This window comes from Sorghum bicolor, chromosome 9 (genome assembly GCF_000003195.3).
Source record: "Sorghum bicolor cultivar BTx623 chromosome 9, Sorghum_bicolor_NCBIv3, whole genome shotgun sequence".
In the NCBI taxonomy this organism is placed as follows: Eukaryota; Viridiplantae; Streptophyta; class Magnoliopsida; order Poales; family Poaceae; genus Sorghum; species Sorghum bicolor.
This window is the reverse complement of record NC_012878.2, coordinates 44,170,326-44,196,876: the sequence shown is the minus strand read 5'-3', so window position 1 is coordinate 44,196,876 and position 26,551 is coordinate 44,170,326. Positions and strand designations below refer to the sequence as shown.

The 26,551-nt window shown below is 42.9% G+C and overlaps 2 protein-coding genes and 1 long non-coding RNA gene across 4 annotated transcripts; 2 read left to right on the top strand and 1 right to left on the bottom strand.

Moving 5' to 3' along the window:
* LOC8084727 (probable protein phosphatase 2C 48) lies at positions 5,686–9,051 on the top strand. Its single transcript, XM_002440910.2, has 3 exons — positions 5,686–6,523; positions 7,831–8,481; positions 8,570–9,051. The coding sequence occupies exons 1-3, from the start codon at positions 6,293–6,295 to the stop codon at positions 8,747–8,749; spliced, it is 1,062 nt and encodes a 353-aa protein (XP_002440955.1). The 5' UTR covers positions 5,686–6,292; the 3' UTR covers positions 8,750–9,051.
* LOC110430224 lies at positions 9,041–12,325 on the bottom strand. The gene is made up of 8 exons (XM_021447492.1): positions 11,932–12,325; positions 11,703–11,833; positions 10,876–10,953; positions 10,724–10,768; positions 10,542–10,586; positions 10,372–10,423; positions 9,844–9,940; positions 9,041–9,477 (listed from the first exon to the last, which is right to left on the bottom strand). The coding sequence occupies exons 1-8, from the start codon at positions 12,248–12,250 to the stop codon at positions 9,312–9,314; spliced, it is 933 nt and encodes a 310-aa protein (XP_021303167.1). The 5' UTR covers positions 12,251–12,325; the 3' UTR covers positions 9,041–9,311.
* Positions 20,699–23,367, top strand: LOC8084726. Of its 2 annotated transcripts, XR_002447968.1 has the most exons (4): positions 20,699–20,807; positions 20,992–21,052; positions 22,684–22,732; positions 23,029–23,367. It is a non-coding gene; the product is annotated as an uncharacterized LOC8084726 (long non-coding RNA). The 2 variants fall into 2 exon arrangements; XR_002447967.1 differs by having other exon boundaries at positions 20,992–22,732.

Below are 26,551 nucleotides of genomic sequence, written 5' to 3'. Positions count from 1 at the left end.
TTAGCCAAACGGTTTCAGCTCCACGCACTCAGTTCGAGGAAAAAAGGTGGAGTACTCCACAAACTCCAGTTTTTTGTGGAGCTGCTCCATGGTGGAATTTATGGAGCAGAGTTTGTGGAGCAGTCCCAAACACCCTCTAATAGCATGTCCATGTTATTGCGCTAAAAAAAGAACAATTAATTTATATCCATACCGTCGTGTTTCACGCATAAATATATGTGTCAAATCATCTGTTTCAGCGTGTTTCGATCGTTTGTTCCGACTTCAAGGCCTAGATAGATCTAGAGAATCATTAGCCCCCATATATGCATGATGCACAGTTGATTCTATGAGCATGAAGAATATGTATCACACCACACCCAGCCAATCTCGCAGAAATAATGCATGAGGATCCCTGAGGAATATATATGTATAATTGTTTCGTTTACCAGATTTTTTTTCTTTGGAACGTTTAGTTTACCAGATCTATGTTCTACCATACTACGACCGTTGCCGAGGTCATGCTTCTTCATTTGCAGAAATTGTTTATGTAATCAAAACTGATGCTTATTATGTATAACAATAATCGACCGGACAAGAAATTGGAATAATATCTGCCTGAATAATTAATCAGCCAGGCCAATCATAATAATTAGTTACTAGTATTATTATTATTTGCGAGATTGTGTGTGGACCTTCGTTATATAATCAATTAAGCTGGGGAATAAGAACCCTAATCTCAACCACTAGCGCCAGCTTGGTAGCTGGATCTGCCTCAGTTAGTGGCTAAGCTGATTAATTAATTAATTAATCGTTTCTTAAACAATTGTGCGAATAACAGTACAATTGAACAGAGAAATTGCTTTAAATAGCTGGTGAAGATTGAGATATACATACAATATATATCTTCAGGTCTGGTTCAGTTTGCGAAATTTTTTGGATTCAGTTTGCGAAATTTTTTGGATTTCGCTACTGTAGCACTTTCGTTTGTTTGTGACAAATATTATTCAATTATAGACTAACTAGTGTCAAAAGATTCGTCTTGCGATTTATAGACAAACTATATAATTAGTTTTTGTTTTCGTATATATTTAATGCTTCATACATGTACCGCAAAATTCGATGTGACGGAGAATCTTGAAAAATTTTGGGAACTAAACAAGGCCTGAATCAGAGACCCAGAAAGTATGAGCGGATTCAAGGAAAAAAAAAGTAACACGACGATAGATGGACGTCCCGTCCTTTCTCATGTGGATATCTAACAAATCTTCTGAGACAAGTTTTTCAGGCTCCAGATCGATATGAGCAAAATTACACCTTATTTGCAATCAAATATATGCATCGAGATGCGAAGCAAGTCGCTGTTATGGTACGGTCAAACATTTCAATAAAGCTTCTTAAGATTGAATAGACTTGCATGATGATTTGTTAACGAAAATGCATCTATCGGTTGGCATGTCAGTGAGCTAATCTTCAACTTTCCTTGTTGTTTTCATTAGTCGATGGGAAGAGGTAGTGGGGAGTACGAACAGAAAAGCATATCTTGAGAACCAACACTCTAACCATTATAAGAAAAAGTGGTTAAGATAAGCTTCTAAAAACACCCCCTAGTATACGTGCTCACGTATACTCTTTAAGGATCGGTTTGTTTGAGCAGCAATTTTTAGGTTTTTTTACTCAAAAACTGACTTCTAGCTTTTTGGTTATTGTATTTTTTTTTTTGTTGTTGTGTTTTTAATAATAATTTAGCTTCAGCACACTATAAAGGCTAAAAAGGTTTCTGTCAACATGTTTTTCAGCTTTTAGTTCATTTTATCAGTGCTAGTTCAACAGTTAGGCTGTTTGTTCTAGCTTCTAGCTTCTTGGCCTAGGATTTTTACTTAGGATATGTCGCAACAAAATATCTATATATATACAATAAGATGTTCTTGAAAAACTTAAACTCTCCGAAATTCTTGAAATGTTTTGTGTCCGACGAGTTTTTTCAAGAACATTGTCCAATTATAGAGTAACTAGGCTTAATAAGTCTTTAATAATCTCATATTTTGCTATAATAACTTGTCTACATCCATCAATAAAAAAATGTCAAATAAGGAAAGAGTTTCTTGTATTCAATAATAAAGTTGGAAAAAAAAGGATGAAACAAAACAGAGAGGATTCTAGACGAGGAAAAGGCGATCATCGATGGAGAAGAGGACCGGCAATTCGGCATGCCATTAAAGGAAAGGAGGTCAGCAGGCCACATCTGTGGACTGGACTGTCTGTCTCACGTTTCTGCCAAACACCTACTAATTGGCACCTCCCTGGCTTCCTCCCTACTTTTAGCATCGCCAACCAAGCGTGTCCAGCGAGCACAAACTAATAATGTACACACAAAAAAAATAGTACTCTCTCCGTTTTAAATTATAAGTCATTCAAAGAATTTTATAGAGTCAAAGTATTTTTCAAGTTTGATAAAAAATATAGAGAGAAATATAAAGATTTATGTCATAAAATAAATACACTATGAAAATATAACTAACAAAGAATCTGACGATACTTTGCTGGTATCAAAAAATGTTATTATTTTACTATATAAATTTGATCAAATTTGAAAAACTTGAACTCTCCGAAATTCTTGAAATGTTTTGTGTCCGACGGAGTACTGTCAGTGTGCATGTTTTCACGACAGATGGTTTGCATACACGTACGTACCATGAGAGATAGTAACACGCGCAACACGAAGCAAGCTAGGCAGGGCTTTGCATCTGCATGCATGTGCGCCAACAGTCGTCGCGCGCGGGGTCGGCGGAGATCTGCCTGCCTCCCAACCATGTCGTATCCGAATCGGGCAGCGCGCAAACACGCGGCGACGCCAGCAATCACCCCCGTGCAAATGCAATCGGGTGAGCGAATCAGAGCGGGCGCGGCTGCCGGTGATCTGATCGACGTGCGGTCGCATCATCAGCGGAGGAAAAATCACTTTGGATTGGATTGGAGGTGGCCGCCTAATTAAACACCACCGCTCGTAGTGTGTCATGGCAGACTGGTAACTAAACAGTGGTGTTGACGCAACACAGCAACACATCGGACCGGTCAGCTCAGAGGTCGCCCAGCCGAACCCGGCACAGAGAATCTCTCGCCTAATCTGGCCTCCAGCCCCACCGCCGGGGACACAAATATCTGGATCTGATCCCTCGTGCCACGCCCACGCGTCGTGGGGGAAGGCGGGCCGGCCGGTCCTCAGCTGGAGCCCACGCACAGGAGGGCCACGTACGTACGCAGCTTGGAGCCACAATTCGTGGCAGTGCCAGCGGGGCGGCGGCATGGCCATGTCAGCCCGCTGCCTGCTTTCGCTCCCGCGTTCACACACACATGGCTGGCAAAATGACGCATCTGCCTCCGCACCGGCGAGGTTATCTACAAGAGATTAGTAAGGTCTCGTTTAGTTCTAAAATATTTTAAGATTTTTTATTATATCGAATATTTGAACACATGCATAGAGTATTAAATATAAAAATAAAAATTAATTACACAATTTATCTGTAATTTATAAGACGAATCTTTTGAGTCTAGTTAGTATGTTATTAGACAATAATGACTAAATACAAACGAAAATGTTACACTATCCAAAACTAAAATTTTTTACCAACTAAACAAGGACATGGATGGCGAGCTCTGCAGATAGGAAAATATGGAGACCGATAATGACGTGACAGACGACTAGGAAAAATAGAAAACGTGATACACAATCTGTTGGACGTGATTTTTTGACTCACGCTTGGTAAACCGGATTTCATAGAGGTTACACAGAGGCTCTTGGAATCTGATGATGATAATTTCACATAGCTTCGTAAATAAACAGAGTCAGGTGAAAATTTTAGGGTTTCGTTCGTATATCCTATGAATATTCTTGCACAACATATATCTTATTCTTGTGGCTCAGCCTCACTGGTGACATATTTGAATATTCTTGCTGCCTTTAGATAATGTTATCTCCTTCCCATAAGTTGGCACAGGCAGGCAGGATGGATAAACAAGCATATCAACGTTTCCGTGGATAGGTTTTACAATTCCTGATATGCCAACCCATATCGTGGGATTTTTCAGTCATTCATGTGCCTTGCATGTTGGAATTCTCGGCGCCGTATGATTCTATTTTCTTTGAAAAGAAAAAACTAAGGTCTTATTTGGATCCTGTGAATTGAAACCACTATCTAGAAAGTGCTTCCCATTTTATTATTAGATCACTTTCCAATTCCTCTCAATTTCTGTGAACCAAACAAGGACGAGACAGAAACAATATATGCGATAATAGAATATCAGAGCCGTGTATGAATGAACTGTATGGCTATGAATGAATGAAAACAGTTTAAAAATATATCATAGAGTTCACACATGTTCGAAGCCTAGTCAATTTTCCACCGTGACTCTGGATTTTAGGCGTTTCACGGCATGGACAATGATGTTACAAGTCTTGTGTATGTGCCTTTATCTAAAAGACAAAGATAAGAAATAAAATCCACGTGTCACTCGCTGGAACCATATTCTTTGTTAAGCCATTGGTAAGTCTGTCCTCACCATCTAGTCATGAAGGTTGAGCATAAACAAAATCATTTTGGTCATTTCAATAAAGAACAAAATTCAAAAAAAGGAAAGGGGCAAAAATAATATGAAAAATAAGAACCTCTGTTGCAAGAAAAAAAAATCAAATTTAATATTTCTACTATTGCCATCACATGTACAAGTGAAAAGATTCAAAAAGAATTATTTTTCCCTGAATTCCTCTCAATATTTTCCAGTGGATTGTTGGTTTCTAATTTCTCCTCATTTACCTTAACCTTTTATTATTTTGTAACAAGAAAAGGCATACCTTTTTCTGTCTGTTTTACATTTAAAGTTTGTTGACCAAAGGGCAAGAATAAAAGAGACAAGAGTATTAATGCAAATTGTACGAAAGAGAAGAAAGGCACCGGTTTGAGATATACAAGAAAAGATGACAAGAGAATATGGTTGCACCAAGCGGTAAAACGAGAAATATCTTAACACCACAAGAATCGCAAAGGCGGTTACATGTTCCTCTATTCTTTTTTGTTGAGCACCTTAAAATTGGAATTTTGATGTGATTGCATACGTGGCATACTTACTAAATTCTGAAAAAAAAACAATTCATCAACCCTCGACTACACTTACATTACTCGAAAGTACAAATATAAGTTGAGGAGGAAATTATTTATCTCACATACTCCTTCATAAAAAGAAAGTGCATATTTTGTTTTTTAGGATCAACGAGCCCGTTCAAATCAGCTACAATGTCGCATAATATATCTTTATAGTAAAATTAATTTAAAATATAAATGTTGATGTATTTTTTTAATCTAATTAAATTTAAAATTGAAATTAATAAAAGAGAAGTCTCTTTTTAGGAAGGAGAGTAAACCTCTTTTTTCTTTTCTTTTCTTTTTTTTTTGAAAAATCAATATCCCTTTTTCCGTCCCAGCAGGGGGCTAAAAGCCCCTACGTACAACAAAAGCACGTTGCAGAACGGGACTGCCCTGCCCCCACCCCCAGCAGGACGGACCTTTATCCACGTCGTCACCGAAAAGCCGATGAATGGATATGCCCCAGGGGCCTATCCGTCATTAATCAACCAACCATACGAGGGACGAGCCGGAGGGGAGAGAAGCCGCGTGCGTCCCGTCCGTTCGTCCAGAGCCAGTCCTTGCCTGCCTGCCCCAACCCCAAGTCCCCAGCCCAAGGAATGTTGCTGTGCAAGCGACGGGCACCGCGCTTGCTGACTCGCCCGGCCTTCCCCTGCTCCCACGGCTCTTCCTCCCACCTCATCTTCTTCCTCCTCCTTTAAAAGCTCCGTCCAAGCTTTCACCTCACTCCAGACCACAATTCACAGGCCCTCCTCCGGTCCTCTTCCTTCCTTGCTTGATTCACCTTTTCTTTTGGGAGCTTCTCTCCCGGCCCTCTATCTCCTCTCTGTCCAAGAACTTGCTGCTCGATCGTCCCGTGCTTAGGTTCTTGCGCTCGCGTGAGAGTTTGGAACCGTCTTGTTTTCGCTTCTGTTTGATCCGGTCCTGTCCGTCCAATCCAATCCAAGCTCCTTGCTTCATCCTCGCTAGGAAGATCCTCCATGGCCAGGCGTGCTGCTGTCCACCGTCGCCATGGCGGCGACCGGTCGGTGCTCTGTTCTTTTCCATGAGCACCGCCGCCGTACCATCGGCCTAACGAACCAACCATCATCCTCATCCGTTTCTCGGTAGCACCTGAACTCATTCTCGATCACTCGCGTCGCGTCGCGTGGCGCGCCCAAGAGAACAAGAGAATGCGGCAGATCTCGTCGCTGCTGCAGGGCCTGGCCCGGTCGCTCTCGGTGGGGAGGGAGAAGGACAGGAAAGGGGACGGCGGCGCAGGCGGCGACGGCGGCAAGACCGCCATGCCGGCGGTGCTGCGCACGTCGGGGACCCTGTGGGGCGAAGGCTCGGAGACGTTCGCCGCCGTCTGCTCGCGGCGCGGCGAGAAGGGCATCAACCAGGACTGCTCCATCGTCTGGGAGGTCAGCAGCTACACCTCTCTCTCTCTCTTTCTCTCTGCAACTGAACTCGGCTCCTGCTGTATGCTCTGCTTCTTGCTTCCTTTAATTTCGTTCATCTATTTTTTTTTTTCTCTTGGAATTTTCGGTGGCATAAAGTTGTCACCGCACGTGATATTTCCGTTGAACTTTACAAAATCTGCAAAATTCTCGTCCGGTTCATGCTTTCTATCTATCTAAGAAATCCAACAAACAGCTTCTTGCTGTGCTTGTGTGCTGAACAAACAGTGAACCTTGACTTTTCTTTCCGTTGCTCACCTAATCAGTGACATACTTTTATTTTTCAGCATCAGATTGATGTTTCAGTTCATTTTGTGTTTCTGAGAAATATGAAAAAAAACTTTTTTAACCTAACATATAATAGTATAAGCACCTGTTTGTTTCAGAAAGCGTGTTCCAGTGATAAGGCCAATTAGGGAGGCATAGGTATTGGAGCACGAATCTGGTGTTTCCTCTTGGCTTTCTAGGGCTCTCTCTTTCTCACAATAGAGAGGGGGTCATACGTGTCCTGATTTGCTGCTCTAGGAGGAAGATTTCCTTTCATTGTTACTGCTGATGATATGATATGATATCTTTTCAGCTCTTGGTATTAGTAGCAGCAGCTTTGGGCTAGTTATAGTTAACCTCACTACCTAAGATGGAAAGTTAGCCACATCATCACATAGAAGATTACTCCCCAGTCCCCACACAACACATTCTTGAGAGTTCTTCATGGACGCCATACTTGTTGTTGTCGTGCTAGGGCTTTTATTTTTATTTTATTTTCCTCCCGCGTTGTCTAACTAATCTGGCTTGTTAATTCTGCAAACCAAACCATCCAATAGAATGAGGACAAGCATGACCTACTGCTAGGTAGTAGCTCAAATGGATGGATGGATGGTTGGTTCAGTTGGTTGTGCGTGATGTCACAGTGGAATCATAAATTGTCGCTTATCATGCAATGATTGTACAGCATAAGATTAACAATCCCCTTGAAGCTCAACCACACATATAATGCCAAACAGGCAGAACATGAATTACCCAGCATAAAGAATCATCACACTTTCTCACCAGCTGCTGGCAACCCGGCCCATGTGTGAAGAGAACTCGCAGCATTTCGGCCTCAATTTTTAACCTCAAGTCGCACAGTTGTATAATGTTTTGGAACTGGGGGAAATCTTAAGAATTTCATTTCATACGGCACGATTCTTTCATTCATGAAAAAAAAAAATTACTGCATGTTCTGAAGAAAACTTGTTGACATGGCTGCTTTTCGGTCATGTCTTCATCAGGGTTTCGGGTGCCAGGAGGACACCATCTTCTGCGGCATCTTCGACGGGCACGGCCCGTGGGGCCACTACGTGGCCAAGGCCGTGCGGGACTCGCTGCCGCCGTCGCTGCTGTGCCACTGGCAGGAGGCGCTGGCGCTGGCGTCGCTCATCGACGGCGAGAAGAAGAGGCTCAGCGACTGCCAGTTGGACCTCTGGAAGCAGTCCTACGTGGCGGCGTGCGCCGCCGTCGACGACGAGCTCCGGCGCAGCCGCCGCTTCGACGCCGTCCAGAGCGGCTGCACCGCGCTGTCCATCGTCAAGCAGGGGGACCTCATGGTCGTCGCCAACGTCGGCGACTCCCGGGCCGTCCTGGGCACCACGTCCGACGACGGCGGCGGCGCCATCGCAGCCGTCCAGCTCACCGTCGACTTCAAGCCCAACCTGCCGCAGGAGAAGGAGCGCATCCGGCGGTGCAACGGCCAGGTGTACTGCCTCGCCGACGAGCCCGGCGTGCACCGCGTCTGGCAGCCCAACCGGGAGTCGCCGGGGCTCGCCATGTCGCGCGCGTTCGGCGACTACTGCGTCAAGGACTACGGCGTCATCTCGGTGCCAGAGGTGACGCAGAGGAGGATCACCACCGGTGACCAGTTCGTCATCCTCGCCACCGACGGGGTACCTTTCGTGGCCTCTTCTTTACTTTTCTACGGTGGTCGTCCGTGCCTGATGACTGACGATGACACGCGGGAACTTTTTCCGGCAGGTGTGGGACGTGCTCTCCAACGACGAGGCCGTGCGGATCGTGGCGGGGACGCCGGACCGGGAGAAGGCGGCCAAGCGGCTGGTGGAGTGCGCCGTCCACGCCTGGAGGCGCAGGCGGCGCGGGTTCGCCGTCGACGACTGCTCGGCGATCTGCCTCTTCTTCCACTCGCCGTCGTCGTAGACACGAAACTTGAACGTGCCTCGGGCCACGTCAAGCGGCAGAGGCGACAAAATGCACATCTCAAGACTACGATTATTGTGCCCGTCGCATTCGTAGTAGAGACTAGAGAGTGCATTGGCGCCGTCCACCATTCAGAACGTGCAGTTTGTCGCATGATCGTGACACTCCACGATTAGAACTGCAGCTGGTGGATGGCCAAACAAAAAAAAAATCTCCGGCTTTCACACCCTGCCAGTCAAAATGTACGAGAACGAACACCAGCCATCAGAAATCAAAGGGGAAAAAGATGCATTTTGTCCTCATTTTTGGGGTGTCTGGCTCTGAATTTCTGTTGTGGTAGCAAATAGTCGCAATTATAGATGCACATCAATCACAATTTGGTCACAAATCACATGTTTTGGCGCCACCTGCCGAACAAACCAGAATCCTGGATCCTCTACATTCTACAACGGAGCACCATGCATTATTCGAACATCCTGGAACACACTACTCCTAATTCACTAACTGTTCATATAATGATACGAGAGCTCAACCTGTGGTGGATATGAGAGTCGTCATCAAATCAGCCACCGTAGCGACTTTTTAGAGACTCGGGAGGCTCCTCTTCCATGATTCCAGCTCCGGTAGTGGCCAAGTATTCCCTTATTGTAGTTTTCCGGTCACCAAGATAGGTGTGGTCCAAGAAGTTGCTGTATGCTGGCTCTCCAAGATTTTTCGCAGCAAGAACACTGAAAAAGCAATTAGAATCACAAAAATATCAATGAGATCATATTGCTAAAAACATATTGATAACATAATGCTTGTACACACTTAGTCGTTTTGTAGAGAAAATGTGGTGATTTGGATAAATGCAATGATTTCCTATTGCTTCAGACATGCATCTTGCTTTCAGTTGTCAGAAAGCAATGATATCATTTTTCCATGAGAGATAAATATTGCTTTGAGATACCATAATGTAACTACACAGTAGGCTAATTCCAATTTGACCCCAAGTTAGACCCCTCTAATGTCAATTACTAATTTATCTACGAGATAAAAAGAAGCAACGCCACATATTGTTTAATATTATATATCTTTGAACATCAAATACTCACCAATGTCTGAGGTATAAACGACATGGTAAAATGTCATCTCTCCATATTTTGTCAATGCTGTACCGTCCATAGCGCTGATAAAATATTTCCTTGCTTCCTGCAGAAGTAACCACTCAAAATTTCAACACGTAATTGACTAGGAAATCAAATATGATTTGGTTTTATCTCAAGCAATTCTCTAGAAGTTAGCAACCTATGTCTACACTGCCTTAAAAGAACAACTTCCATCTACAGAAGCATGTTTTGATTTGCCAGAAAAAAAAAAGTAGAGAAATGTTCAGCATAAAGCCTTGTTAGTCATCATAAACTTATTTGAGCGGGATTCAAACATGTCTAGCTTAACTACAATCTAGTGTTAAAGGCGCCTGGATGAACTCAAGAACAGATTACCATTTCCTTTGAAGTATAAAAAAAACTAATACCAAATCTGATGATTATCAATTGGAGTGATAGATTGACAGCACACAGATATGGACATACAGAACAGTTTGAAAATAGTTGGAATGAAGTGAAGACATAAAATTCAACCTTGGCATCTCCCTTGGAAATATTCTTCATCGCTGTAGCGCGCGCAGACAACCTAACCACCAAATTCCATCAAGTTGAAGAAAATAACTCCGATTGCAGGAAGGAAGCAGCAGCAAAGAGCAAAAGCAAAACTACAATTATGATTTCAAATGCAGAGTAGGAGTACTTACTGCTCGATTTGTAAAAGGTACCCCATCCAAACCTTCAGGGACAACCTGAAACACATTAAAACACAAACAAAAGTGGCAGCAAACATTTGTCAAAAACTAGTACAGATTATGGGTAGAGAATTTATTCACTTTACAAACTAAGTTAGATTGGCAAGCATGAAATGAATTAATTGGCCACTCACCGCAAGAAACCTAAACTCATGTTCCCTCTCAATAAATGCTGGCACCTGCAAACATCAAGAATTTTCAGTCCTTGCCAAAAAGGAATTCAGGAACAGTCCATTAGTTTGCCCATGGCTGATTATTATGATATATCACTGAGAAATCACATGACCTCTTCCTCCTTGATTTCGAATACCGTGACTATTATCAGTTCACCATCGCATGGCTCCACACTCAAGCTTGAGAATTCCTACAAGTCACCCAGTACTGGAATGAGAAAGGAGAACATTACGAAACCACAAGAAACCAGTAATGCGGCTTTCTCAGGGAAGTACATACGGTGCTCTACATTGGCAAACATAGTCCAATGTCAATCCATTGGATCTCAACAACATATTAAAGTTTACTATTCTCCAGGATCAGGATAACAGACAGCAAAAGCAGCAATGCTGATGCTCATGATACAGAGAAGCTCCTTAATGAGCACTAAAATCCATGCCCTAATGCATGAACCAAGACACACATATCTGTTCAATGCAGCTAGTTATTTGAAATCCCAACTTTTTGGCTGTCCAGTGTTGTGGAACTAGTATCACAATTTTCATTATGTCGAGAAAACACAGGTTAAAAACAAATAAACTGTAGGATGGTAATTTGTAGTATCATCCAAGTACCTCTAGTACTATAAGCGAGTATTTGCCTTTATTGTCTGCACATTCAAGTGTACGCAACAGGTGTGCTAGTTCATTGTATAGCTCTGCTAAAATACATTATCTGAAATCATCTACAAAAACTAACACTCAGGAAGAGTTAGTGAATCAGTGAAATCACACAGTCATGCAAAATTTGCCATCAGAAATGCAAACTAGTGGAGTACACATCCCGAGTCATCCATGCCCTGATCAAAATCCTATCCACCTTGTAGAATCACAGACACACGGAGAAACCTGCTGCTTAATTAAACGATGACACGGGTAGAGAAATACTAGGCATGGGGACCTTGGTGGCCTCGATGGCGATGCCGCGCTCGAAGAAGATGGGGGCAGCGTGGGCGAAGACTCGGCGGAACCCCCGCAGCGCGGCGACCCGGAAGCCCTCCAGCTCCGGGAACGTGCTCCTCGCGCTCCGCTCTGCCACCAACCAACCAGGAGGCTAGAAAGCGTCAGGCCTAGCAGGTCCGGGGCTCGAGGAATCCACTACCCGTGACAACGATCTGCGTCCGTCTCACCGGAGAGAAGGGATCCGAAGCCGACGACGGAGAAGCGGCCGCCGGGGGCGGCGACGGCGGCAAAGTCAGCGGGGCAGGTGAGTTCGAGGAAGGAACCGCCGGCTGCGGTGGCGACCGTCGCAGTGGGAGGAGGCATAGGGCGGCTCAATCGGGTGGGCGGCGGCGAGGGCCCTGGCTCCGGTGGTCGGCGGAGGCGGAGACGCGCGGCGGTGACGGGAGCTGGTGGGAAAGTGCCGTGTTCAGGGGCGTTGGATCTTGATCGGACGGCTGAGGGTGGCTCCGGACGAAGAGGCGCGTGTGGGGAGGCGACGGCGCGCATTGTTGGGTCAGGCAGCAGCAGTCAGCGGTCGCATCTCAACCCCAGCTAATCAACTTTCTTTCGGTTTTGCACCAATCTCCTACGACTAATAAAAAACTAAAACAAAAACATTTTTTTGGTGCGGTTTTGGTTTCGTCCGTCTGCCGTACCCGTCGTGCGTCCGCTGCGCAGTTAAAGTTGGAAACCGGCATCCTCTCCGTGATCCCCTCCCCCTTTCCTATCTTCACCGTGAGCAGAGACCAGACCCCCGATCCCCTTCCCGCATCACCGCCTCGTCTTGCTGGGACTCGGAGAAGCTGCGGCACCCTCCGTGATCCGCATCGACTCGCCTCCGTGATCTGCAAGTCGCTCGTCGCTGGTGGCATCGCGGAAGGAGTGTGAGTCCCCTTCCCTTCACTCGCCTTCTCCCTGCTCCGATCCTGCGTCGTCATCGTCCTCCTTCTGATCCCGTCCGCGAGGAAGCTCGCACGCGTCCCGATCTCGGACTTCCGCGTGGGCGCCGTGGGGCTGGACGCCAGCGGCCGCGTCTACGTCGGCGTCAGCGTCGAGTTCCGCGGCGTCCCGCTATGCCACTCCATCCACGCGGAGCAGTTCCTCGTGGCCAACGGCGTCGTCGCGGGAGAGTCCGCGCTGCGCGCCGTCGCCGTCTCCCACATGCCCTGCGGCCACTGCCGCCAGTTCCTCCAGGAGATCCACGGCGCGGTGGGCATCCACATCCTCGTGACCAGCCACGCCGAGCAGGGGAAACCGACCGTGTCTGCCAGTGGGGTTTCCCCGCCGCCTCCCGCCGACCAGGGAAGCAGCGACGATTCGAGGCCGCGCAGGGGAAACCGACCATGTCCGCGTCGGCGATGGCCGCCGCCGAGACCGCGACGGTCTTCCTAGAGACAAGCCTCGGCACCCGCCTCGTCGTCTCCTTCCCCGCCTGCACCACCAACGTCGCCGACCTCAAGCGTGCGTGCCTCTTCATCTTCCTCCCCTTTCTCCTCACTCTCCCCATCTAGAAGAAAAAAATCCACCTTTTCCCCTCGCTTCTTGTTTTACGACGATTCCGTTGCAAATCGATCTCTTTACCTCTGCATTTCTCCTGATTTGTGCGGCATCGCTGGGAAAAAAAGCTGAACAACTACCCTGAACCCCAAATTGAACATGCAGGCCAAGTGAGCACGGACCACGCCGCAGGTTTCCCCCACACCGAGCCGATTGTCGTCACTTCCTTGCAGGTATGGTGTCGGAATGGCAATGCACGTGTCAAAGGATTAATCTCTAGCCGCCAATTTCGCTTGGGTTGCCTTGTTGATGAAATTTGGGCGAACGAACCCTGTTGTGGAAAGTTTCGTTTCTGATGGCTTCGATCCATTGGCACTGTTTCATTACGCAGATTGAGCTCGATGGTTCCTGGTTTCAGCTCACTCATTCCGTGGTCGTGGAAGCTGCTTTCGAGTGGATCAAGGGGCCAAGGCGCCTCCCGGTTGAAGGGTCGAGATGGCGGACTAGAGGGGGGTGAATAGTCCTTTCTAAAATTTATTACGTCGGCTAACCGAAACAAATGCGGAATTAAAACTATCGGTCTAGCCAAGACTACACCCCTCTATCTAAGTTCTGTAGCACCTTGAAAAGATCCTAATCAAGCAAGCAAGGTGCTACCTTAGCAAGAGTTCACCTAACCAATTCTAGGAGCAAGGTCACACAAACCTATGCCACTAGTACTTTGCAAGACGGGGGAGCTCCTACACAACTAGTAAGCAAAATCACAAAGCTCCTAAGCTCACTAGCAATGCTCAATAACAAGGCAACCAATGCCAAATTAGAGAGCGCAAATTACTTAGCTACACAAACTAAGCAATGTGACTAACAAGGTTACACAAACCAAAATAGTCACGCAAGGGAACTACTTCTAGCTACACAAGCAAGAAGGTAACTAGCAAGCTACACAAGCTAACTAATTACAAGAGCAACTACACAAGCACAAGTATATGAAAGTAAATATAAGCTTGTGTTAGAGACTTGCAAACCAACGAGAAGAACAAAGTTGACACGATGATTTTCTCCCGAGGTTCACTTGGTTGCCACCAAGCTACGTCCCCGTTGAGACAAGCTCTAAGGTTGTCGCCAGTCCTCTTGCTAGTGGTGACCCGCAAGTCACACTCTCCCACGTGGAGTGCTTACCACAAGCTCTAGCACTTGACCCGGCCGGACCACTTGTCGCTCTTCACGTCTCGCTCAACTAGAGTTGCTCTTCGCGATCCCCGCAGGGTGAACACCGTACCCCTCACAATCTCTTCTCTGGAGCACCGCACAATCTCCTTGCGTGTTTCGACGGAGTCACAAGCCACCAAGCCGTCTAGGAGGTGGCAACCTCCAAGAGTAACAAGCACCACCGGCTTGCAACACGAACACCTAGTGCCACTTGATGCAATCTCTCAATGCAACGCACTAGAATCACTCACTCGCTATTGATTCGCACTCTTGCAAGCACAAGTGAGTTAGAGGCTTTCCTACACTCTCCAAGCATGGACACTAAGTCCCAAGGGTGCTCAGCACCAGCCAAGGCCGGCCACCACTTCTATTTATGGCCCCAAGGGCTAAACTAGCCGTTGCCCCTTCACTGGGCAAAACACGTGGGCACCGGACGCTCACAGGGAGCCACCGGACACTCAACCCCCAGCGTCCGGTGCTCAGGCGTCGGCCACGTGTCACTAGCCCTTTGAACTCGACCGTTGCTGCCAACGGCTACTGCGCACGCGCGCCTGCACAGCACCACCGGACGCTCAACTGCGTCACACCGGACGCGTCCGGTGCACACCGAACCCGTGCGCAGAGAGCTCCGCAAACTCGCAGAGTCACCGGACGCGAGCCACCGGACGCACCCTGAGCGTCCGGTGCTCACCGGACTCATGCGCAGAGAGGGTCGCCAAAACACACGCACACCGAACGCTGAGCACCGGACTCACTCCTGTGCGTCCGGTGCACTCTGCTACACCCGACAGTACACCAGACGCTAAAGGCCAGCGTCCGGTGCCTCCAAGCAGTGCGTCCGGTTAGTGTTCTTCAGAGAGAAACACTTCCACGACTTCTCCAAATTTCCCACCGGTGCAATAGAAAATATACACTTAATTTTCTCAAAAGCGCCGAATCTCGTCTCGCAAGCTCGGCGGGAGGGAGAGAGGAACCCACACTCCTCTCAACCCTAGGAACTCCACCTCCTTTGCAAATGTGCCAACACCACCAAGTGTATACCACCATGTGCATGTGTGTTAGCATTTCACAAACATTTTCCCAAAGGAGTTAGCCTCTCAACTTGCCACGCCACTCGATCCTAACATGTATGCAAAGTTAGATCGCTCAAGTGGCACTAGATGACCGATATGCAAATAAGTTTGCCCCTCTTGATAGTACGGCCATCTATCCTAAATCCGGTCATAAACTTCTCTACACACCTATGACTGGTGAAATAGAAATGCCCTAGGTTATACCTTTGTCTTGCGCTTTCCATTCCATCTCCTCCAATGTTGATGCAACACATGCACCAACCAATCACCAAATGATATGATCCACTTCATATCATCACGTGACCGTATTGGTTCATCGATCTTGACCTCACTTGCTCTTCACCGTTGCCTCGGTACATCGGCGCCAAGTCTTGCTCAAGCTTCACCGTCACACGCGGTCCCTCGCTTCAAAGCCTCCGACTTGCCCTTCACTCTTGCAACCGGTCCATCAAGCCAAGCCTCATCTTGATCTTCTCCACCTTGGTCACATGACTCCATGTCATGTCTCATATGCAATGAGCTCCTCCATCATCACATCATCACCTGTGGACTAATCTCCTGTGTATCTCACATAAACACTATTAGTCCACCTAAGTTGTCACTCAATTACTAAAACCAAACAAGGACCTTTCACTGGTTGAGGCTCACGAGCTTCGTCCTCACCCACCTGCTTGCAAGGATGCCAAGTGTGGAACTGCTGATGCTGAACCAAATGTCGGCCATCCAGTCATCTCTGAGGACTCCTCGCAGTACATGCCTCAGGCACCAGGAGGTGGTAATCATGCCTCAAGCAATGGCGTCAGTGACACCCCACAGCTGAAGATCCAGCAGGATGAAGTTGTTGAGCTTGCTTCATGCCAGCGCGAAGGTGGAATTACTTTGCCTCATGCCAGTACGATAAGAGTTTCAGCTGAAGATCTAAGTGCATAGTTAGCCTTTTCTTTCATCAGATAAGTTGCTTCATGCCAGTACGATAAGAGTTTGCTGCTGAGATCACCAGATGAACTTATCTGAATCTATGTTTCTCAGGGAAGCTTCACAAAGGAGCAGTTCTTAAAGCACTTTGTGCTGGTTTTAGGGAAAACACTGAGCCAGCTGGTTGGCAAGATAAGGTTGCTAACATCACTGCATGCAAGGTGCTTCCTGCAGTATTAGTTTTTTCTTTGAAAATTTGGTTTATCAAATATTTGTTCTGTTTAGCTTATGCATATAATACTTGTTCGGTTTGTATACAGGATACTTTCTGTGGAAGAGTTTGTGAGTGTCCAGTTGTGAAAGGAGTAAAATTTATCAGTGACGGCTACATTCATTGTGAAGGTACACTACAAGGCATCAGGAGATTCATCTTTGTGGCATTTTCTTTTGTTATATGTTGATAGAGCCTTCTGAATTATAACATGTCCTTTTGTAGCTTCTGAATCTAGGCAATGTGAAATTAACAATGGAGGGTGCTGGAAAGATACCAAGAATGGTCGGACATACTCTTCCTGTACTGTAAGTGTCAATTAAGGTTTTGCTGTCCTTAAACCTGCCATATTATCAGTAAGATCATGTCCAGTTTTTATTTTATTAAGCAGTGCTGTCACACCAAAAAAAATATATAATAATTTTGGATTGTGCATAGAAAGTACTAATTAAAATAAATATTTTGATATTTGGATAAAATTTCTAAACTTTAGTTTAAAATAGCGTCAATTAGTTATATGGAATATATCATTCTTTAATTTTTTTTTCTAAATTTAATTTGATGTGTTTCTACTTGATGTAGTGTGATGTGATGCTTGTTTGTTGTTTGACTTTGTGTGGTAAGTGGGTACAGTTTTAGAGCGCGCTTAGTAAATCGTTAATATGTATCCGACGTGTCCCTATCTTTTTTTTATAATCAAGTCTCTTCTTTCTTGATCTTAATCTTTTCATTTAAAGTTTTCCATATCCTCTTATTCTACTCGAAAATATTATTTTGAGTTCACCCTACATCAACCGACCTATTAAAACTTCTCAAGAATTTTTCCACCTTTTCTGGAATTCTTTCTCGATTTTCCATGAGCATAATCTAATTTGTAGATGCTCCTATATACATTTTTATGAGCTCTAAGTACTTTATTTAAGTTTCTTATGTTCTAAATTGTCTCTAAGAATTTTCCCTAAATTTTTGGAGCATTCAGAGTATTTTTCGCAGCTTAAATATCAATTCTAGACTTTTCTGAAATTATTTTAATCCCGAAATTATTTAATTCCAAAAATAATAAAATATCTCGTTTTTCCATCTATTCAAAAGCCTAACCCTATATATATATGCCGGCGTAGCCCTTGACGTGCTGATTCTACCGACCGGTTTTTCGAGCCGCCACTCCTATCCTAGAACTCCGGCGAACTTTCGGCGAGCTTTTTCGGCCACGTCTTTCGTCTTTAGCAAATTCCGCTTCTACCTTAAGGTTCGTCTCAATCTCTTCTACACCGGCATGCCATCCTTTTTTCGAATCCATCACCGTATGACCGTGTTCCCTTGATTTCTTTGTTTCCGATGAAAATTCCGGCGGTCTCCATTGACATCCACAAAACTCCCTCGTTCTGATCGCCCTGGCCCTTGGCCGCATCACCCAGGGCCTGCAGCCCAGTGCCCGACCTCATGCACCAGCGCGCCGCCATGCGTTGTCGTCAGAGCTCCCATCCTCCCCTGCGAAGGAATCGGTACAGCAGCAGCCTCCTAGAGTCACGTTCGTGAAGGAGAAGAGGCCAATGAAGAAGATGCTGATATTTACAAGTTTGCCACTGGTTTGTAATCTCCACCGTCTACTCGTTTTAACTCCGATTCAAGTGGTACCAGTTGCGTTAAATTCGTGTCATCGCACTCTACACAGTATAATAAATATTTATCACATAACTTTCTTTTGAATTTATTTATTTAAATTTATTTAGCATTTATTAAATAGCTTTCTAATTAATTAAAATCAACCTAGGGTTATAATTCCTTTTTGTTGCATTGTGACCATGTCGACTTAAAGCTATGTGTTAGCAACGATGTTTGTCATGTTATGAATTTATAAATTTAATTAATCATATTAATTTGGTTCATGCTTATATAATGTCTTATTGAATTAAAATGATATAGGTTTATAATTTTAATCTTTATAAATAAATAAGTGTTAACGTAATTAATAATAACTTAAATGTTTCTTAATTATAGTTGTTTGGTTAAACATGAAATATGTAACTAATATGATTAATGTTTATCTCCTGTCTTTTAATTTATTAAAAGCAACATTACGACTGCGCCGACCATAAACCAAATGTTACTAGGATCTTTTAACATGTCTCACATCATCGAACTTTATAAGTCAAATATTAATTTGATTTATGCTGATGTCATTGAATTCCTAAGCAAAAACAACATAGGTTTATACTTAGATCTTTCATAAATTTAAGTTAATCTATTTAATATCAACCTTAATGTCTTTTAAATTATAATATGCTTATTTCAACCTTGAAACTAAGTGCTTTGGCTTAGGTGTCATGTGTTTTTATATAGCTAAATATTAAATTTATAATACATATGCACAACTATTTTTTTATAATCAAATGTAGCATATGTTTTACACCTGGTGTTTCATATACAAATATTAACGTGATGTAATTGCTATGCTTTTAAGTTATATTTTGTTTAGCTGAATCTACGTCATATGCAGGTCGAATAGATGGTTTCACATATTAATTCCTATGCAAGCTAAAGTTTGAATAGTCTAAATACATACGAGACATATTTAGAAATAAAAGTTTGCTAGATTTAGCACGTTTTTTCATTTAAAATGCATAGCGGTTAATCTAAATTAATGTCACTCACATGATTTTTTTCAAATAAAATAAATCAAGCATGTATATTTTTCTTTATAATATAAAATAATAAAATAACATAGAACTCTCGATAGTCGTTTCTTTGTAACGATAGTTTGGTATTTAGCGTTTCTTGTGACCTCGTAGCACTAGCTATCTATTAGTACGCTCTTTTATCTTGTGTGGTGTATTGTTCTTAGTTATTTCTGTTTGTTGCTTGTATGTTTGTCTATGTGTGGTGCTTGCTACAAGTAATGAGAACCGATTGTGAGCGCCGAAGAAGGTGATGACCAAAAGCTGATGATGTGAGAATTGAGCAAGTGTTTAAGGCAAGTATAACTTAGGACCATCCTTGTTACCTATACACATATAATTACACATATATCATATGCATGTGTTCACCTTGACAACCCTAGTGAAATCATAGTTGCTTGCTATCTTGAATTCCTTGATACCTATTTGGATATGCATTTGGGTAGTTTTTGCTAGTGCTTGATTATTAATCCATGATTTTGTAACAAGAATATTTGGATATACAATAAACAATAAAATAAGCTTTCTAACAACTTGAATATAAAGGGTGGAAAGAACACTGGCTTTTGCTAGATTGATCTTGACCCTCCGTAAGGACTTATCCCTTGGCAAAAGCTGGGACAACTCGTACAACCATGAGGGCTATATGGCTCTGGCTTTAGCTCAGTATGAAGACCTTTTCTAGCTTGTTAGAGGTTACCCGAAAGGGCGCTAGAGCGGCTGAACCAACACGGGTATAGTGCGAGCCCCTGTCCCTATGTGCATAGGCTGCGCGTCATTGTGCCATTCGGAAGGGGGTATCTATATCTCCTCGCGAAGGAAACCTTGCGGCCCTAACATGTTGTTAGACGAACTTTTGAAAGGCTTCATAGTGATCTCTGCCGACCTTCCTTGGAAGTGGGTTAAGAGGCTGATCACCTCGGGCGAAAGGGTAAATCATGACTCATGGGTAAAGATGTACAACCTCTGCAGAGTGTTAAATCTGGTATACTAGCCGTGCCCACGGATACGGGCGGCCTGAAAAACTGACGGAATAGATGGACACTGATGAACATGATTAATGATGATAAATGATGGTTTATTATGTTGTTTATATGTGTTATTCTTAATTCTTGTATACATTGATCATGTGGTTATGGGATTAATTATGCTACCTTGATATTTGCTATCCGATGATTAAACATGCTATCCACTATTAAAAGCTAAATGCAGTCAAACCAGAGTCAGCTATTTGAGCCTCATGAACCCCTGGTTATACTTGTTGAGTATGATATGTGCTCACTCTTGCTATTTCCCACCACTTCAGTTTACTAGTAAGAGTTGAGCAGAAGAGCGATGGAATCATGCATATGTTACCCCCAGTCAGCCGTCCCCGTGAAGATTTAGCTTGAAGATTAGTTATTGTGTTACGATTCTCTGATGTAAGTGTTATTTATAAGTACGTATGTTTTCGTTATATAACATTGTTTCTGATACTATTGCTTCTGTTGTTGTATGTGTGGACTTCTTGGGCACACATATAGCTAGCCTGGTTTTGTTCTTTAAAACCGGGTGTGACAAGTGCTATAAAATCTATTATTTTTGTTTTGGGTCTGTAATATTCAGGATGATGGCTCCAGATGCCTCCTAGATGGATTCAAGGGTGATGGTAAGCACAAATGTGAAGGTAAGAGACATTTCCCAAGACCCATTAATCTTTCTAGAAGTGTTTTTCTACCCTCTACAGAGCCATATCATATATCATTGGACTTCTTGCACTTCCCTTGCGATTGCAATGCTGATGTGAAACTTTTTGTGACAGATATTGATGAGTGTTAGAAAAAGACTACATGTCAATGCAAACTGCTCATAAGACAATTGTTTCATGTTGATCTGCATTAGTAGAATAATTAGTGTGCACGATACAATATCTTACACTACATGACTCCAGTTCTTAGCAGACTTCAGTTCTTAGCAGTAGGCAATGGCATGTTTTGTGTGACTATTAGCTGAACAAAAGAAAAGGGTGAGATATATATTACAGTTTCTAAGTCTAATACTTGGATTAGTGCCCTACTTCTTAGTCGCTGGTTTTTATTTTCAGCGTCCTATCATTTGTGATTTCACTGGAGATCCTATTTAATTACTAATAAATATCAAATACTTGTTGCTAAAAATATAATGGCCTTTGGAACAAACTAGAATTACCATATTCCTTTTTCCCGTGTTACCAATGTAGATCTCATTGTCGTTGTGATCCTAAAAATCGTTGATCTGACAATTCTAGAGCATTTTGGCATAGCATGTTGATCTTTGATTGAATTTCCATGTGCTTCCAACCTTCCATGTCGCTTATTGATGCCAGTTTTTTAGGATAATTCAGGAGGTGAGTATCTGTTACTATAAGCTACATATTTCCCAAGTTTATTCAGATACTCCACTTATTAATTTTCTTTCCGTGTAGTTACTTTGGTTTAAGACTACTTTAATAATTGAAATACATGTTTTTACTAACCTCTAAAATTAGCAAATAGAAATATTCATGATATGGATTTTAGGTTTAAGTAATCAAGTAATTGACACAAAATTTCAATCAGTTGCAAATGATTTTTCTGATCTAGAATTATGGGAGTATATGCATTTTTTCTGAAAGTAAGGGATAATATATTTGAAGAACTAACATTTTGAATAAAATAGGAAGATCCCTCTTATGCTCTTGTGCTACTGAGGGCAATAAGCATAGTATGGTCTTGACCTTCTGTACCTAAAGAATATCTCATTGGAATGACACAAAACTTTACATATCCAAGATATAAGCCATCACCTTGGCTTGTCATGCTACAGGTTATATTCCCCATACTTGGGATCTTAGCATTGATTTTTTATATGATTATTCTCTTCCTGGAATATTCAAGGTCTATTTCAACTTTGTGGTGTCACAATAGGGAAGGCAGACATATAATTGTGTGATTGCATTTGTTTCTACCTATTGCTTTTCTAACTGATATTTATTGTCCAATGATGATAACCGGTTTATTTACCTATATTCTGGAAAAATAATACTAGGTAATTAGCTCAAAATAATAATAGCATGTGAGCTACTGTGGACTAACATAAATTTTTGTAACAAAGAGATTCAATAGTTCTGTTTTCCCATTTCAAAAGAAAGATAGCACCAAAGAAATAATGTCATGGGATAATTTGTATTGCTTTATGCACATGGCTATTTAAATTTTTCACTAGAGGAGAGGTACATTATCTATTATTTTTATGTTAGCTTGACATGTTTTTGTTTCATTCTTTCTGTTTTCTTCTCAGGATCTCTCACGAAATAGATGATGATATAATAGGAAATTCCTATGTACAGGTTCATCTCTGATCTCTCTCCCTCTCATTCTCTTATTTACCTGTAAAGACAATTCTCTCTTCTTTTGCCTGTAAGGTGGTCTTTAGTGCTTATTAATTACAATGGAATGACATGATAATGCAGATCACACTAAAACTTTATATTAAGGTCTTTTGCAATCAGTCACCTTATCAGTAAACTTGCCATTTGTACCATTTAATACTAAAGTAATCTTTCAAAATCCACTTAACTAAAGGTGGTGGCTATAGCACAGGAATCAATAACAAGATGTTCTAAAAAGTGGTATCCTTTGACAGCAATAGACGGCCCTCAACTTTAACACATCATGCTATCAGTGGCTGCAACGGGAGCAGATTATGAAGTGAGCAGGCGACCCATTTCATGGTGAGTAGAGAAACCATGATTTATTATGCTCTGCTGAATGTGTTTGCTGGCATAGGAGTGGGACAAGAAGTGAGAGATAAATGCATATTTCACTCTACCTTAGCCACATTGGAAGTCTCTATGATCTAAAAATGACGTTGTATTCAGTTTGTAATCAACTTAGTGCAAATTTTGATTCACCTGAACCTGCAATAGTTCAGCTTAGATGCTGTCAACTCAGAATTTGTAAAGCATGTTTCCTCTTAAATCAGTTCACATCAAAATATCTAGACTGATATTTTGTTTTAAGGTTCTGTGAAATATTTTTCAAGGTATATATCAAGATCGTATGGAAATGTGGCATAATTTGTTCCTGGATTTATTGGCGCACACAAGAAATGGACGTCAGAGATTTCTTTTTATCGATATAGAATATTATCTTAGTTGCATAACAGAATGGTCTATATAGTAGAGTTTGTGAGCCTGCGGCACCACGCTTTCCGTGACTGCGTTAATTTTATAATTTTGTTTTTGGATTAAATACCATTTTAACATAGATACTTAATTTATACAATATTATTATCTTATCATGCGATTTATATATTTGTAGTAAAAATGTTAATTACCCCGTAGCAACGCACGGGCACGCTACCTAGTCTACTCAAATCCAAGAAGCACCCCAGCACTTCTGCCCCTACCCTGCAAGCCTCCAAGGCTCAAGATGTTATGTTGATGTTGCGGTGGTTCCAGACAATCAGAACCCCAGTGGAGAATCAAACCTTTTACGCAGGTTTACTCCAACACCGCAGCCAGTCTTCAGGCCCAGCTCTTCAAGATCAACAGAAGACAAAACACAACAGCAGACACTTTGGCTAAACAGGCCCAAAATTCCACGCTCACAACACAAAATTGTAATTATACTAGGCCTCTTTGTGGACCCATTTGTTCTTTGTTTGAGGCTCTACTTCAAGTAGACCTCAACTCTGTCTCCATTATAGCAGCTTCTTGCTGCGCGTAATAAATTTTCTTGCATGTTGTAAAAAAAAAGCATATGTGACTGTGGTCTTGTTTAGATGTGATTTTTTTTTGATTTCGCTACTGTAACATTTTTGTTTATTTGTAGCAAATATTATCTAATTATAGACTAACTAGAGTCAAAAGATTTGTCTCGCAATTTACAGATAAACTGTATAATTAGTTTTTATTTTCGTCTATATCTAATGTTTCATGCATGTACCACAAAATTCAATGTGACGGAAAATCTTAAAAACTTAGTTTTTAGGGTGAACTAAACAAGGCCTGTGACTCGAGCCGACGAGCCTGCACTTCCTGTCAAGCCGATGAAGTAAAGGCAACGGTTTTCCGTAGAAACAGGTCTGAGTCATGGAGGGAACTAGCAGGAAACCCGCGGCAAATGCCACACACAAATAATTGATAATCTTGTAAGAATAGACAAATTTATTCATTATTATTGTATGGAAGAAGTATCAGAATAACAAACACGTAAATGTCTGTGACACTACATAGAGATTTAGGTAGGTTCAGACTTCATATTGCATAGAAGCAAGAAGAACAAAACAGAAAGGTTGGGAAGAAACCACCTAGGAAGGATCTGACGACGACGGGAGCAGGAGGGCCGAGGGCGGCAGTCTTCCGTTTGCATGGGCAGCGGCGAGCACTCTACCTCCGTGGACATGGCTAATTGAACGGCTAGAAAATGGAGGAGACGTGGCCGAACGTGGGAGTTGTAAATGGTGTTGAGAAATAAGGATAAAGGATAGATTGCATATATATATATATATATATATATATATATATATATATATATATATATATATATATTAAATTTTTTCTACTCCTTAGAAGTAGTTACTCCCTCCTCCAAACCCTGTACATTACTAATCCGTCTTTAACTCGTTCTTAGCGGGTCAATAAATGAGTAGACCCGATAGGATTTATGGTCTGGTGTCATCCGATTTTTATGCTGATACGACGTTCCTATCCAGATACGGAGTATTTCAAAGCGAGCAGTGACCTAACCCCGCAACCGGTGGCGGCCAATAACCTTCTCCATCCCCCACTGGTCACCGGCGGGGTCACACATGGAAGTCGGAGCCTCCGCAACCCGGCGGCGGTGGCCCATCCCCTCCACGCCCGGCGGCGGTGGCCCATCCCCTCCACGCCCGACCGCAGTGGCCGATACGTGCCTCCTCCTCCTGACGGTCTGTCCAAGCCCGCGCGCACGGCAGTCCTTGGTGCCAGCGTGGCCCCCACACCATAGCAGCGCGACCGGCGGCGAGCCCCATCTTCTCATCCCTGGTGCACCGGATCTGGAGCTGACGGGGGCCGTGAAGGTTCTTCAATGGCGCCTCCTCCTTCCTACTCGCATCATCGGCAGATCTGAAGGCCCAGTATCGAAGACAGAGGGTGGGCGGTGGCCTGCCCCTACTCGAAGCCGAGGATGGCGGCCGGCACACCATCGCGCGGTGCTTGCCTTTTGCTTGCGGTAGCTGATGATGGTGTTCGGCAGCCTATATACGCATGCCTGCTCTGATCCTTTTACCACGGTATATCCAAATACTCCATCTGAAGCTGCCAACTTCTACCGATCAGTTCAATAGCAGATCGAGACAGGAGCAATGGCGCCTGCAATCTATGGTTCTATTCTCCATATGAGTATTATCTGATATATTTTAGACTAGAGTATCCTTGGATACTTCTTTGGATTAGATTTGATTAGAAAGAGGGAACAAACTACTCCAATCTAATGGTATAAAAATGTAATATTTTTTAAAAGAAGTATGCATACATACTCCTTTTAAAAAAGTATGAGTACAATATATCACGTGAATGTAATGCACATATACTCCAATTGTGTGGTTTTAAGTATGGACTTATACTATCTTAATCTAGCGTATGCATGCATACTCCATTTCAAAAAGTATGTAAAAATACTATATTCTAAAAAGTATGTACGTGTACTATTTTATGAAGAAAAAAATATGTACAGGTACTCCAATCTGTAAAAAACACTCTATTCTAAAAAATATGTACAGGTACTATTTTATGAAGAAAAGAAAGTATGTACAGGTACTCCAATCCAAAAGGTATATATAAATACTCTATTCTAAGAAGTATGAAGTATGTATAAATACTCTATTCTAAGAAGTATGTACACGTACTCCATTCCAAAATACTATATATAAATACTCTATTCTTATAAATATGTACATATATTTCATTCCAAAAAGTATGTATACATACTTTATTCTAAAAAATAAGTATAAATAAATACTCAACCACAACCAAGCTCAGAAGAATGACGGTTGCGACCATACAGTGTATATGTTAATTAATTAAGTTTGTTAAATGCATGCCACATGCCTAATTAGATCCTCCTAGTATCCACTACCCGCTATGGGCCGGGGGTTGATGCAGCTTTAGTCAAAACAAATA